This window comes from Protomyctophum bolini (assembly GCF_963924005.1).
Source record: "Protomyctophum bolini genome assembly, chromosome: 4".
Classification (NCBI taxonomy): domain Eukaryota; kingdom Metazoa; phylum Chordata; class Actinopteri; order Myctophiformes; family Myctophidae; genus Protomyctophum; species Protomyctophum bolini.
This window is the reverse complement of record NC_137865.1, coordinates 42985411-43001641: the sequence shown is the minus strand read 5'-3', so window position 1 is coordinate 43001641 and position 16231 is coordinate 42985411. Positions and strand designations below refer to the sequence as shown.

General features: G+C 39.4%; 1 protein-coding gene across 8 annotated transcripts in view; it reads left to right on the top strand.

Moving 5' to 3' along the window:
* The first annotated feature begins 5955 nt into the window (after positions 1-5955).
* The window catches only part of phf21ab (PHD finger protein 21Ab), a 34668-nt gene continuing 24392 nt past the window's right edge, over positions 5956-16231 (top strand). For 5 of the 8 annotated variants that reach the window (XM_080760874.1, XM_080760875.1, XM_080760876.1 and 2 more), the window contains exons 1-5: positions 5956-7282; positions 8670-8709; positions 9998-10049; positions 12078-12176; positions 14947-14979. In XM_080760874.1, coding sequence (XP_080617000.1) covers positions 7267-7282; positions 8670-8709; positions 9998-10049; positions 12078-12176; positions 14947-14979 — 240 coding nt within the window. In that variant the 5' untranslated portion in view covers positions 5956-7266. The remainder of the gene's footprint in view (positions 7283-8669; positions 8710-9997; positions 10050-12077; positions 12177-14946; positions 14980-16231) is intronic. The other 3 variants (XM_080760870.1, XM_080760869.1, XM_080760873.1) reach the window with 3 other exon arrangements.

Below are 16231 nucleotides of genomic sequence, written 5' to 3'. Positions count from 1 at the left end.
TATGTGATGATGTGATCGCTTTTGCTGTATGTGAAATACCTGCGGCTGCGCAAATATCTTTCACCTTAGCTGAGTAGTCTCAGGTTATAAAAACGCTGCATGGTTGGTGTTTACATTGTAAATGGCCAGAATTCTATTTTCATCATGTAGTGACGAGAGTGAGAGTGATCTGACAAGAATAGAAAGTGATGATGATTGTCATAGACGCGAAGACTTGCAACGCACACTGGTCATGTCATGTCATGTCAGGTCAGGGACAGCGCACCCCCCGCACAGGTCCCATGTTAGACCCAGAAATGTTGGTTAGTATAAACTTTTATGCTTCAAATACATAGTCTTAGCAGATGAGATAAGCTTGGCTGCTAAAAGTTGCACGTTGAGCAATTTGAATAATTAGCATAATGTGACCATACCATTAACATCCTGTAGGCCTATAAGGCAAAAAAGAAAAATCTAAATTTCACCATTCTTTAACTAAGTATCATTGTGATGTGTCAAATAGGGGGTTTTAATGATTCTGAATCCATTCCAAGCATTAGTTTGGCACAAAAACACTCCTTGGGCTAAAAACAGCCATAGCCTTCATCACAAATGTGATGAGGTCAGCACAATTGGGCCTATGGCCGTTTGAGTCCTCAAGACCACTTTGTGCAAAACTAGTTTGACACGTCACATGATACTTAAAGAATGGTGAAATTGATATATTTTTTCCTTATACAGGATGTTAATGGTATGGTCACATATTATGCTAATTACTCAAATTGCGCAACGTTTTTTTAGCAACCAAGCTGAATTTCAGATTAGGCCTATAGATAACATTTCTAAAATAAAAGTTTATATTACCCACCATTTCTGGGTTCATGAAATTTCCAGTAGATTATCTGCGTGTGTATAGTGTCAACACATACAGAGATGACAGATTGCTTGTAGAAAGGGCGAAACCTTTTTACTAAGTCTAAAGGCATTTCTGCTTCATGGGACATTTTTGTATCGTGCATATTTAATGAGGCAATTTGTACATTTGAATAAACCAGCAGAAATAACAGCATAGTATGGCCTAGTATAGATTCATGTATAATTTGAATGTGAAATATTCATATGCAGATTGTGTGTATGCAAATTAGATGTTAAGAAATTAGACAGAATGTATGAACACTGAGTCAAACACAAAACGGATAGCACCAAGAAAAAGTCCTTGCTGTCTTTTTTCCATTTAGGCCCTATGCAATCAATTCATAGACATGACATAAACAATAACAACAAGATTCAATATCATCATAGTAAAAACAACAACAAATTCCATAACAACACAGTAAAAATAAACACAGTATCAATGGGGGGGTGGGGGGGGGGTGATCATTAATGCCACAGACGAAAAAGTCTAAGTCCACACTATTTATCCATAATGTATAAATGATAGATAAGGGGTCAGGACAACGAGGCCTTTTCGTGGAGGGGTCAGAATGAAATTTGCGTCTGTGGTACTCTCTCCCTTGGGCCTGCTGAAAGGTGGATTTTCAGGCCTGTTTTAGAAGATGCAAGTGATTTGCATTTTTTGACGGCGGGGGTCAGGGCATTCCATGCTTGGGTGGCAGTGCTGTAGGAGAATTTATGTATTTGTTTTGAAAATGGGTGGTACCAGATCATTGTTCTCACTCCCTCTAGCATTGTAGCTGTTTTTTTAGGTATAGTTAGTCAGGTATGCGGGTATTGAGAGCAAGGTTGCATTTACAATTAGACTTAAGTGACATTGTGATGCTGGAGAACGGGTCAACAGTCCTTCTATCATTTAGGAGTAAAGTCACTGTCAGACATGTCTGCACGAACAGGAACTTGTGTCCACATGAGTAGGCCTACAGGTGGAAATGCTTCGCAGAACAACGGACAGCTCTTGTCCGGCCATGCAGGAGTAGTTCCTCAACTTCCTCTTACTTTACTAACTTGGTACAGTTCAGGGAACAGCTGTAGTAGACTATGCAACCTCTCCTCCTTTCTGAGACAGCACTGTGCCCTGCAGGCCTCCATCACTGGCATCTGTTGCCATGATGAACAGCTTATTTGGTTCAGCTTTTCATATCCGATGAAAGGCAGCTATGGAAAATGCCTTGTCTAAAAAATAAAGAATGCCTGTCCTTATGTGTCAGTCCCTGACCCTATGTAACTCTATGGTCAGTCCGTGTGAGGGGGGGCTGGTGTTGTTCACTGCAAAGTCCTGTGATAATAAGATGGAGGCATCCCTCCCATCTCAGTTGTTGTGGCACAAAGAAGACTCTGCTTTGCTGGACACTGCCAGAGCAAAAGACCAGGTCATTTCAAGAGGAACAAGACCACTTACATTTCCAGATGTTATGAGTAGGTATAGTCTAGGGACACAGGACTGACTGAATGAATTTGGTGTGGCAATGAACAACAGAGACCAGTGGAAGCAGCTTGTGTCGCAGATCTCGAGGGCACTCGAATGATGATGATGAGGCTCCGGAAATTTTATTCTTTAATTACCCAGGGAAGTAGCTGAGCACAGGTGCTCATTTTCAGCAACGCCCTGCACATATACATACATACACACACACACACACACACACACACACACACACACACACACACACACACACACACACACACACACACACAAAAACCTGGGAGCTGACCAGTACAACCACAGTCTTATACTGTTGGCCACTAAGCAGCTCCAGGGGGAGCAGTTGGGGGTTCAGTGCCTTGCTCAAGGGCACTTCAGCGGTGTTGGGTGAGTGATGATGACCAATCACTTCCCGACCCAGATTTTTCCTGCCCGTCCGGGGAATCGAACTGGCAACCTTTCGGCAACAAGGGCACTCCTCTAACCCTTAGGCCACCGCTGCCCCAACAACTTGCAGTTGTTTTTACAGGAGTTTGACTTTGATTTCAGTTATACACTATGTCGGCCTTCCCAGTTCCCTCTGTCTTTCCAGTGTCTCTTGTGACCGGCGAGGAGAGACTGGAGACACCTCACTGTACTGGCTCCTCACTGTCCCCATCATCGTCACCCCTCTTGACTTGTTTGATGAAGGCAGGGTCAGTTGAAGCATGGTTGGTATGCTAACATGTACAAACAAACTCTGGAACACTAAATGTGGTGATTCACAGGAGGTGATTCTCAGGAGAGATACAAATACAAACTGAACTGAAAGGACAGGACAGAGAACTCTTGACTCAAGAAAAAATAAACTGACACCATGGCACTTATTGACATTGTGAGAGAGAAGGAAAACAACTATTTTTGTATTGAAATGCCTTGATATATTTTTGTATTTTGTATTTTTGTAATTCAAAATGATTTCCATGCAATATAGGTATGCATAAATTGCAAACCTTGAATAATTTCAATAAAGTTTATTTAAACCACATTTGCTGTGGTCAGATGTACATGAATAATAATATTTGTAAATATTACTTGGAATAATATTGAACAGAAAAGAACTGTGTTTGCTTCAAGTCATTACATGCAGCATAACATATGCTATCATACTTTACTTTATTTGTTCATTTCCGGGACAGTGCACATTAATGAACATTTCAAATCCCCATATTTTTTACACATTGTATATTGTATGTTGTAAAAAAAGCACCTACAGGTGTTTTTTATTTATTTATTTGACAGGGACAAAGGCCCCTGTAACAAGTAAAAGGTCTCTGCTATTCGCTATTCGCAATTTACTGTACATATCTTTGTTATTACTACTCGTATATAAATATGTTTTTTGCATAGTATTGTTTGTCAAGTTACCCGTTATTTCTGCTCATTTATTTTAATATGCAAATGATATAATTAAATATGCATGCACGGTTTTTGATTATGTGTTTGCACTGCAGAAACTATGGTGTGAAGAATGGGGGGGGGATCTTCCAGTGTTGCCAGCACTGTCTGTTTAACTGGAGAACCTGCAGAGCTAGTTCCAACTCAATGTAGTGGAAACTCATTATGATCAATCAGTCACATGCACATTATACACCTGACTGGGGTGTTTTGCACTATCACCACCTCTCCTGCAGGCTGCATCCCCAATGTGGGCTCTCATTCTGCTCATCCTCCTCTGTTCTAAATTATCAAACAGAAATAGCTGACATTTTACGAAAAAATTAAGAAATGTCTTAATTCCTCATGGAGAGTAAACAAAAACAAACAAACAAACGGTTTCAAATTCTTCCAAGTCACATAATAAACAAATTCTATCCTCTTCAGGATTACCAATGATCCCTAGCTTTGGTCCATAGCCAATGCTTATGCTATGCAGGGCAGAATCATAGAAGCATTGGCTATGGACCAGAGCTAAATGATCCCATACCTCTCCAATGTGCGTTGTTCTTTTATATAATTTAATTGTAGCCAGTGTTTGATTAACGCCGGCATTTGTTATGTAAATAATATTGTAACGTGCTTTGAGCGGTGTTCAAAACTGTATAAATATAAAGAATAAAACTAGGGCTAGGCTATACAAAGTAGTTGGTCTGTGAGTTTAAAATAAATAATACATCCAGGATTATACAGGGAGACAGCAACCCCTGGTGGTGTATTTTAGTAATGAAACCTGGATGTTGTTTAATCCATGCTACTGTTCGTCCTCTGAAATACACTAAATAAAAAAGTATTATGCGTTTCACTGGGATGGAACTGTATGAATTGCTCACTCACTCGCATCAATTCCGGAATAACAAAAAAAGACAAACATGTCATGTCAATTACTAACTTTGTTTTGGACCAAGTCGCACAATACAAACTTGAGTAACTGAACAGGACACGCAGTAGTTTTGTACGGTTTGTCCTCCGAGGGGAGCCGTAGCTTAAATCACCACCACCAGCCAGGCTCTGTGACTGATCTGACAAAAGATCCGACCAAAAGAATAGAGTAGCCCTCCATATTGCAGAACCATGAATGAACCAAACAGAACCACGAGAGGATAGGAAAGACGTTGGTAAAATTGACTGTCGCAGAGAGCATCCCCATCCCTGCAGCCTTTTGGTTACAGAATGTGGCCTCCAGGCCTATAGTGCCCTCCCTGCACCTGCACAACTTTAGCCTAATATTCAAACTGAAGGACATTAATAATAATAATGATAATAGTCATAGTAATAGTAGTAATAATAACAACAACAACAACAAATGAATCAAACTTAAATAAAACAAAGATTACATAATGGTGGATCAAAGGCACGGACCTACCTCTGGTCCTCCTCCTATACACTCATCAATATTGTTAGATATACGTACTACAATATAAGTGTAGGCCTAATGACTAATGAGTTTACAATTTGGTGGTGGGAAATGTGGGATCCATGACAATCCGATTTCGGCCAAGTTCACATAACAATAAATAGGAATACAAACCTAAAACAAAACGGTTTCAAGTATTAATAAAGAATAACAAAATGTTATTATACCCAGGCCAGGTCAAAGTATTTACATAATTAAACCGCATGAGCAGCATATTTCACTTGAAAGTAGCGCCGTGCGCGGAACCAGAACCTCAATAGAATGCCAGTCACACTGAATATGGGGTTATAGACCGATCATGCGTTATAGTGCATTGAACTCGTAAAGTACAGGAGCAGAGTAAAGGAGAGAGGAGTGTTACTTCGTCTTTTCTCTCCATGTGAGTTGGAGTGAGTTTACATCCGGGTGTTTTCCCTAGGCAATGGGAACCGCAGTACCACTGTTCCTTAGGCAAAGTGAAATAAATTCGCCGCACCGACACAAAAAATAGTCCTCTTTCCCAACACGTTTTCCTTGCGCCCCGCGACGCCAATCCACCAAATTTAACGAACTTTAACAGTAAAATAGCAATTTATCGAACGATTCAGCGTTACAAAACGACTACTCAGTCCCATTTACAAGTAGTTTTTTCCTTCCCCCCTCTTCTTCTAGCTCCTGTGGAGCGCAGTGATCAGAGCTGCTCTCAGGCTGTGGTGAATGAGATTGAAGAAGAGTTCTTCTTGTTTTCTACCTTTTTAGTTTTTTCCTCTTTTTGGACAAAATTATATTTAAACTAAATATAAAATAACGCGGATCCGCCTTGCCGCAGAGCCGGGATCCTGTCTGACTGCTCTGGGATATTCTGAACGCCGTGGATTGTTGGGGTTGTTTAGTAGAATATTTATTTATTTTATTTTCTGAGGAGAAGAGGAGGAGAGAGGGCTGCTGTAAGTGAGTAGAGAGGAGAGTAAGTCCACATTGGGGCTCCTTTTTTATTTTATTATTATCACAACTTTCATTTACTGTTCTTGTCTCTGCTGAAACTTTGGTTGTCTTGACGTCTTTATGGTCGTCTGTGTGTTTTTTTACAGTATTTAGTTACAGGTGGACAAACAAACAGGGAGGGGATATTATTTTTTTCCTGGTCAGTTTTTTATTCTAGGAGTTGGGTTTTTATTCTAGTGGAGGAGGGCCGACTCTTAACTTAGAGCCACATCATGTTGGCCGGGATCATTGTTTATAAAATGGTCACCGTTATCAAAGTCATTTAAACAAAAAAAAATGTCACTGTATTTTATTATTATTTTTTAATAGACGCTCCCGTTGCATTATTATTATTCATCTTTAAAGGTTATAATTTTCATCAGGCTAACACAGTTGTCAGTGGTTTCTAGCAGCATTTAGCCCTGTGAAGCTAATTTATAATGGGAGCGAATGGGCTGACTGGCTAGCTGGTTAGCGCTAGCATGCTAAATGCCGTTAAGCTAAGCTAACATTATGACACTTGTTCTCTTTGGATATTTGTGTGTGTGTTTTTTGTGTCGGGCTCACCTGGGGGAGGGATGGTTTATATGTCAGTGTACTGAAACAAAGAGTTGACAGTCGGAAGAATAGTTAATAATCCTGTTAATAACAGTAAACATTATGTTTTGAATAAAGCAGTTATAAACAGCGATATGAAGAGGAAGCTTATACTGTAGGACCAGACGGCCATAGTTGGCTGTTAGAGGGCTATAAAACGTGTATTAAATAATAGAAACATTATAACAAAAATATATTTCACTTTTAACAATTAACACAACCTGGACGCCAGAAGCACTTTCTGCATTCATGTTGAAACCCACCATTTTATTTTTTTATCTGTTTGTGTCCCTTTTCGCAGGCCTGCAGGGGAACTTTATTTGGACAAGTTAACATCCTTCTGTCCAGCCGCAGGCAATTAGTTCAATTAAGTAACGTTAACTCTGAAACAAGACGTCACTATTTCAGTTATTTGACATAAAGGAGGAGGTGATAATTGTATTGGTCCCATCCCATGCTGTCTTCAATTGGTAAAAAGAAAAAAATATATCCCACATACTCTTACATCTCTTATCTTCTGTCTCTCTTATGCTTTGGTCACTTTCTCATTCTATGAACTTTATGGATCACAGGTATATCTGGCCACTGGAAAAGTTGTCATGCTATTGTTAGATTTTAATGTTGTTTGTCTGGGATTTGAACATTATTCTATTGTTGTACTTGGCAGATGTCTCTGTATGAGAGCATCATAAATCAGTGCTTCTCAAACATTTTATTTTATTCTTTTGCTCAGGGAACCCCTGTAAATAACTTTTTTATCCACTGTATTCCTGAATGCATGAATTATTACATGACTTTACAGCATCAAGTATGTAAATCTTTCCCCCTAAAATACAATGTCACAAGGAAATCTGAGAATATCTGTTTCCATTAGAACAGATTGAAAATAACTTTTATACTTGGCGTTTAACCACTAAAATCATCCCTATTCCGGGGGAAACATTCACCAAAAATAGTAACGGGCTGTGAGCTTGTAGATCTGCTATATTTTGGTGAAGAGACTTAGTGTACTTTTGTCTGAAAAAGATTGCACCAAGTATTAGTACAGTGCAACTCGGGTCTGCTTTCACAAAGTTTAGAGGGTCAAAGTGGTTAAACTGAAGTGATATAGTTAAATTCCAAATATCAAAGTATTCTACGCGCCCCTGGACTTGTATCACGGCACCCTAGGGTGCCATGGCATCTACTTTGAAAAACCTTGATCTAAATGACTGAACAGTAGGCCTACTGTAAAATGCAAATGGTAAAAGTGGGCTGCTTTCTCTTTCTCTCTCTGCCTCAGTAGTTGCATCCCTCTCAGAGATGGGTACATAATCCTTGCTGTCTCAGGTTCTGTGATGATGATGATGATGATAACAAATGATACTCTTAGTATCATTTGGAGTTGACCTGTTTTGGATATAAGCGTTTGAACCCAGATATACAAGCAAACTAAGCATGACATAGGAACAGTGCTAATAAAAACCCAGCACTTTTTAGCAGGACAGGGAAGTAGATATAAAGGTCCCTGCGTTTTTGGGATTTTATCAGCGTTTCTTCTCTATTGGTTTTCTGGAAAACACGTCCAGTGTCACTGTGCATTGTGCAACCACCTTAACGCTGTGGAAATGTCACTGTGTGACCTCTGGCTTTTAGCTCTAAGGTCCCCACACACCGAGCGTGTTCAGTGTGCAACCACCTGAACTCCTCTTTTTGGATAAAACAAAAATAAACTTTTGTCATTCTAAAGTACATTATTACTGTAATTATTATTATTATTATTCGTTTTTGTTATGCCATAATCCTATTACAGATGATGTGTGGTAGCCACATTTGTAACAAACTTGTGTTCTGTGTGTTGAATTCTTTGTGTTACAGGGAAGCCCAGTGGGGTGGAATCCAGACTCGCAGCCCGGCGGTAAGTTCTGCTATATGACTCCATTTCAGGGGTAAACAGAAGGAACTAGTTGCTCTGGATTTTAAATGTCAAAAGGTCATGGCTAGATTTAATTACCGATAAGATCTTTATTCTTTACCCATAAAGGTACTAGACCACTGGTCCCCCCATCTGTAGTTTTCAGGTGACCCAGTGTTCTAATGCCTTATAAGTGCATTATAATGCACTATTAATGTGGTTATAAGTAACACATTACAGACCTGACCTTAATATAAATTCTTACCGGTTGTTTTAATGAGGACCCCCTTGAAAATGAGTTGCTGCAACTCAAGGTGCTTAGTGAAATTTCAAATAAATAAATAATACCAGAAGAGAAGTTGCCTCTGAATGTATATTTTAAAGCCAAGATAATAACATGGAAACATTGAACATGGAAATGTGAATAACTCAGCCCCTAAAAATTAAGTTAAATGTTTTGATTTTGTTTTTTAAGATTTTTTTTCTCCCACCAAAAATATCTTGCACCATCCCTCTGATTAGGCATCTTGGATTAATTTGTGACATCCATAATCAACTATATTCTGTCCAGACATTCTACAAGAAAGATTATCACTATTGTTTGTAGTTCGATATATGCAGTATTTATTAACATAAATGGTACTGCAAGTTTTGCATTCAGTGAAACTGGTTATCCAAGAAAGAGAGTCACTTCAGACAGTATTTGGTATTTGGTTGTATTTGAATTCCTTTAGAACAAGATATTTCACCTCTGGTCCTTGGGGACACCCAGTACTGCTTTGTTTCCTACCTTACCGGGTAGATAATTGCATTCACCTGCTGTCCAATGTCCCTGTTTAGACAACTAGAATGACAAGGTCATCAGGTGAATGCAATTAATTTACTAGTAGAATAGAAAATAGGAGATGTGGAGTACAAGGGTTGAATTTGAGTGTGCTAAATATAACTAAAACTACCATCCATAAGCTTTATATCCGCTATCTCGCTCTCCCGATTTAGATTAATTGCAACAATGTCAGAACTACAGTAAAGTTGGTGGCATATCTGTGTCCAATCTTGTGCGCCGTGTGCTTTAAATAACTTAAATTTCCCCTCTGTGGTCAGTAATAGTATGACCAAACAGATACTAACTTGTTTCCAGTGCACTTAGAAATAGCGCCATGTCTGGTTAGATTTGAAGTAGTAAAGTAAAAATGTAATCTGACTGACATATTGAAGTAAAGTTTGCAACCTTTAACTTGTAATGTAACCTGAACCTGAATTAACCTGATTTTCTTGTTTAATATTCCAGCGGCTCTTTAATGCTTCAGTTGGATGCTGTTCCCACTGGAGACGGTGTTAAGGTAATTTATGAGATTAAATCATCTTTTTTTAAATTAAATTGTATTAATTATTTGTATACATATATTGTTTTAGATGGTCTGCATTATTACGCAAGAAAATGCATGATAGGGTGAATAAATAACAGCTAATGGGTTTCATTCAACCAGTAAAAGTCTTGACCTTGTGTTTTTCCAAGTCTTCATGCATCCCATCAAGATCTGCACTCTTATAACAGACAAAGGTGTGTTAGTTATTATATGTCAATTAACTTATATGACAACTTGTAAATTACTTCATGTAGTAGTATTATTATACTAGTATTATAGTTTATACAGTACAAAGCAACTTGTAGGGTATAGGGGTGGGACGATTCACTTACCTCCCGCTTCGATACGATATCGATACCTAGGGTGCCAATTAGATTTATATTGCGATTCTTAATTATATTGCGATTCGATATTGCGATCGATGCCCCCAAGTTACGTTGCTTTATTTTATACTAGAACATTTTAAAATTATTATAAACAATATAAACCATAAAAAGTTTAATCATGCACTTCAACGCAGCCAGTCAGTCTTACTTTAAAAACCTAACCTAAAAAAAAACATATATATATATATATATATCACGATTCAAATTTAAAATTGTGGCATTAAAAAAATCACGATATTTGAGTGAATCGATTTCTTTGCCCACCCCATTAATTTGTGTGGAGTACATTGTGTACTGTGTCTAAGTGGTAAAACACGTATTTGTTTGTGCCGTAAATGCATAGCTGTACACAGTCATGTGTGTGTTTCTTTAGTAATGCTCGGTAGCAGAGAGACTGTGACCTAGCGTGACCTTGAATTTCTGAGTACAGATGGGTAGACTGCCTGTCTGTCTGGCCGAGTGTTAGACTGATTAATTGACTGATTGTCTGACTTTGACTTATAGAAGTTCTGACTGACTGAAAGGAAGTAGTAGGTCCACATAGTAGGTATATTGTTCAGTCGGTAGACAATACGGTAGTCCTTTCATGTATGTCCTTGTATTTATAATAGACCTATAATATATGTAAGCATGTATACACACAGAGATGATGGTTTCATAACAGTAAGTGTTACCTGTAACAGTAAACAGGTGGCTCAGAGGTGAGCAACCGTTACCTAGAAGAGTCGTGGGGTTTGAACCTGACTGGGGCTTTTCTTTTTCTTTTTTTAATGTTTGTTTTTGTGGCTTTCGCCTTCATTTAATATTTTTTGTAGAGGGACAGACAGTAGTATTAGCTTTAGATCTGGAGGTTCACGGGTGCTGCTCATACCAGTGGCGTATCCAGGAATTACGTTTTGGGCAAACAAGATGTGTTAATTGTCGTCTCCCCGCGCACAATCGGAGCACTAAAGGTTTTCAAAGGGATATATATACCTGGCAGACGAGTAGGACACAAAGGCTGAAAGGCATTCATTTACATTCCAATGGGTGATTGTCAGGGTCGCGCTCGGGCCAATCAGCTGTCCATTAATAGTTCTCAGGTATTGTTTTTGTCCTCTTCTTTCTCTTCTCATTGTATGGATTTTGGCCAGGCAGAAATGGATTTGGACAGGCGGACGCCTGCCCGCGCCTTATTGTAGATACGCCTCTGGCTCATGCTGCTCCTTAATTAGGTTGGGTTAGATGTAGAAGAGAAAGTACAAATGTACTTGAATATGTGTGGAGAATAAATGAAACAGCAAATAAATGTCCCAACCCATATAATCTTCCGTTCTCTTTTCTAGATGTACCCTGAGCTGTTTACTGTGTACATATCTTTATTTATTACTTTTATTTAGAATGTTTATATGATGTTTAGCATAGTATTGTATTTTTGTCTATCTATTAAATGTTTTGATTAATCGAGTACAAAAGGACCCCAATGGAAACAAGCCATAGGCTTTGGATAAACCCTTTCAGCAGACCATGTACTGTACTTCCCTGTGCAACTGTTAATAAAGTATTCTATCAATCAGATACTTATATTTACTTATGTGGATATTTATATGAATTGTGTGTTCTTTTCTATCTTCAGGCAGATCGTTTCCCCAGACTGGCTGGCAGATTGAGCGGCTCGATGATGGAGCTGCAGACATTACAGGACGCTCTGAAGGTGGAGATCCAGATCCATCAGGTACAGCAAACACCCTCAACACACAGCCAATATGTCTTTGAGCAAGACACTTAAAAGGGCTTTTCACACGGGAAGTGGCTTACAGACCCACCTAGTAATTGGTTTTCAATGAGAGGCCCTACGTTTGGGTAGGAGGGCACAGTCGATCTGACGGGTGTATGCCGTGAAATTGTCACGTTCGCGCTCATCTCACGTGCACTTGATATTAAATGGTAAATGGTGCATTTATATAGCGCCTTTATCCAAGGCGCTTTACATAGATTGTGCATTACATTCACCCATTCAGACACTGATGGCAGCGGAAACCATGCAAGGCACTAACCAGCACATCAGGAGCAATTAGGGGTTCAGTGTCTTGCTCAAGGACACTTCGACACTAACTCTGGGGGACCCCGGGCTCGAACTGGCAACCTTGTGGTTACCATCCAGCCACTCTACCCCTGAGCCACCGCTGCCCCGAACGAATAGAATTTCTCCACGATCTGACTTTTCAGAAGAACTTTGTATCGTGTACAGTGAGGGCACATTCTATCGGTTACAGTTCTTGTTTTATACTCTGTAGAGGGTAGTACAACAGCATCGCTTAGAAAATAGAGCAGATCTACAAGCGTACCATGCATTGGTAGCTGACGTTGGTAGCATGTAAATCTTTCTTCTCATAAATACAAAGTTCCCTCCCTCTTTTAACGGCATGGCTCTACAGGACTTATCTGGTGAAAGCACGGATGAGTTGGTCTGTGAAACAATTTGGAAAAAGAATGGTCCCCTCAAGCATTAGAAGGTCCTTCTAATGCCAAGTACACAGCCAGCATGTAAATGCAGACATTAAATGTCAAATACACCCAGATTAACCTTATATCTAAATTACATTTCTAACCTATCATTTAGGGGTGCAACAATTGAATTGAATTGAATTAATCGATTTAAACAATTATGAAAAATAATCGATTTGAATAAAGTACCGGGTAATTGAATCAGGGTTCCTACTCAACTATGGAAGGTATGGAATTTCATTTTATACTTTTCCAGGTCTGGAAAATAATGTATGGAAAAATATTCATGTTTCCAGATTATTACTGCTGTTCTGTTTTCCCAGGCAGGGGACTTTTCAGAAAACTGTCGGGATGTAGAAGACATTTTTAGAATCTGATCTCAGGTCAGAATGGGCCTGGGATGTCCATACTCACAGGGTGGCCAGGGTGCCTCTATACATACATTCTGACACGGTGGCACCAAGTGGGCCTTTGCACGTCGAGGCTTCGCCTAGTGCTGCACAATTAATTGAAAAAATGTCGGAATCTAGATTCAAACACCTCCTACGCAATCTCAAATCCTAAATTTGAGCAAGAATCGTGCAGTATTAGTTGGCAGTCCAATTCATTGTAGTTACTCTTATGTTTTTGCTACAAGAGAGAGACTTTAAGAGAAAAGTCGAGCACTTTGATGTCTGTTTAAAGCCACAGTAGTTGGCTCCAGGCGCCACATTTTGAATGTAGTAAATGTTCAGCAACTACAGACTAAAGACAAATATTTTCATGGAAATTAAAATGAGAATCGTGTGAGAGGAGGAAAATCGAGATTCACATTTGAGCAAGAATCATGCAGCACTAGCTTTGCCCCCATGGCTGCCCTGGGAGTATGGACACACCAGTCACCTACAGTAATACTGTAGGCGACAGCACAAGCTGGAATCACCAACCAGGCAGGTTATGTGTAATTGTGTATACATACAGCAACAGACTTTATGCCAAGCTGCCTCTGATTGGCCTACCGAACGTATCCTTCTGTGACGCACGAGTAACGGCTTCGCCTCTAGTAGTTATGTGTCACATTTGCGAGCATTGTCTGCTTTGTGTAAATGGGGATGCCCCCGCGACTTTCTCTACTTGCGGGACGAGGATTTACTATTCTGTCCATATCGGGTTGCAACCCGAAAGGGGCTGAGTCGGCTCAAGCGAACTTCGCAACGTCGACACGACAACTTGCGCGCTCGGTGATGTCTCGTGGCTCAAGTTTGCTTGAGACGGCGCCCCTCCGTCCCTGATCTAAAACTATACTTTTATCGGCCAAAAAACAAGTCTACGGTTGTTAGTGTTGATAGTGATGGCAGCGGGATTCAAACCCTGTAGGTGTGGATTGGGAGTCTAATGACTAACGATGCATGCTACGGTTGCTACCCAGCTGGCTGCCAGAAAGGGGTTTTCTGGCTGTATTAGAATGTGAGAATTCCCTGCCCGCAGGCCCAAAATTAGTCTGGAAATTTGAAATTCCAAATGTGTACTAGGAACCCTGTTGAATTTCAAAAATACAGAAAAGATTTTTGATCATCTATTTCAGATTATTTTAAATATTATTTTCATGTTGATGTAAAAATATATGTATTTTGTAAATGCACTTTTGATTATTCGACAAATCAAAAGTAATCGATAAAATAATCACTAAGAAAATAATTGATAGTTACAGCCCTACTATCTTTACGTCTTAAATAGGTTTAAAACCTGAATCATTTAAACTACACATAAACTAATGTCACTCTCCACTCGCCATAGGAAATCACTTCTTAAATAGCAGTTTTACAGTTTTACTATTTATGCTTATACTCATTTATATTTTGGGGATATTAGTTTATGTAATACACTATGACATACTGTATTATGCATTCATACAATGTTATTGCAATTTGTTTTATAGTAGTACCACATTCAGCCACTAAGTGTCACTATGGTAGAGGTGTTTCTCTAAATATTTTCTTCCCATGTTCCTCTCCCAGAAACTGGTTGCCCAGATGAAACAGGACCCTCAGGTAAGCTGCCCTGTCCCATCCATGGCACTAACAAACAACCATGTTTCTGTTATAAATTAATACATGATCTAGAACAGTGGTTCTCAAGCCTTTCAGACCTGCGACCCCACCAAAATAATCATATTGTAACTGAGGACCCCCACCCTGACAAGCACTTAAACTGTAGAAGATGAGGCATTTGTTTGACTCTGTTCCACAGATTAATATTGTGAAAATAGCGTTGGGAGGCATTGTGAATGTGAGCATACGCGTCAGCTATTTTCACAATATCTTTCTTGAGTAATTGTTTGACAATTTGGCCAATTGTTTGACCATTTTATAGTATAGTTTGTTACTTTGTTAATCTCTTTTGGTACAGTAACGATCAAAAATAATGAAGCAGATACCATGTTTACCGTTGAGTGAGAAAACAATGTTGCACATTTAGCAAAATCACAGACAGTTTGAGAATCACAGACCTAGAGCAGTGATTGTAAAACTAACTAAGTAATGTATTATTTGGCTGCAGAACCCCGGCCCCATTTGATAATATTTTCTGCCAGTTTTCCCCCCTACAAGATGTGTGTTGTTAAAATGTTTCAAAGATATGCCAAATGTTCAAAATACTTTTTGAAAATAGCAGATCTACACAAGCTCTCAACTTGGCGCATCACAATGTGCTGTGAGCTTGTATATATCCAAATAGCCGATACATTGGGTTAAAGTGGTTAAACTGATTTTGGTGCTATATTTGTATATATTTATTCACCCTCAAGGACCACTGGGGCTCCCCGGACCCCAGCTTATGAACCAAAAGTCTGTGTTTGTGTTCATGACGGTCCTATTATATACTGAGATAAACAGCAGCACTGCCTGTCTGACTCACTCTGTTTCTCCTTCTATTCTCTTTATACTGTATCTTTCCTCTCTGTTTCGCTGCGTCTATCTTTGTGTGTGTGTGTGTCTCTGCTGCATGGCTTTTCTTTTCTCTGTGTGTGTGTGTGTGCGTGTGTGTGCGTGTGCGTGTGCGTGTGCGTGTGTGTGTGTGTGCGTGTGCGTGTGCGTGTGGGGTGAAGGAGTGCTGAAGCAGTCTGTGTTGTTGAAGCTGATTGGTGTTGTAGCTTTCAGAGTAGCAGACAGTTATATTGGCGTTGAAGGAATCTGTTGATGACAGACCGTTTGAAGCAGATTTCTTACGTTGAAGCTGACTGTACATGTTTAGTATTGAAGCAGACTAGTGTGTTGTTAGTGAAGCTGACTGTTCAAGTGTTCA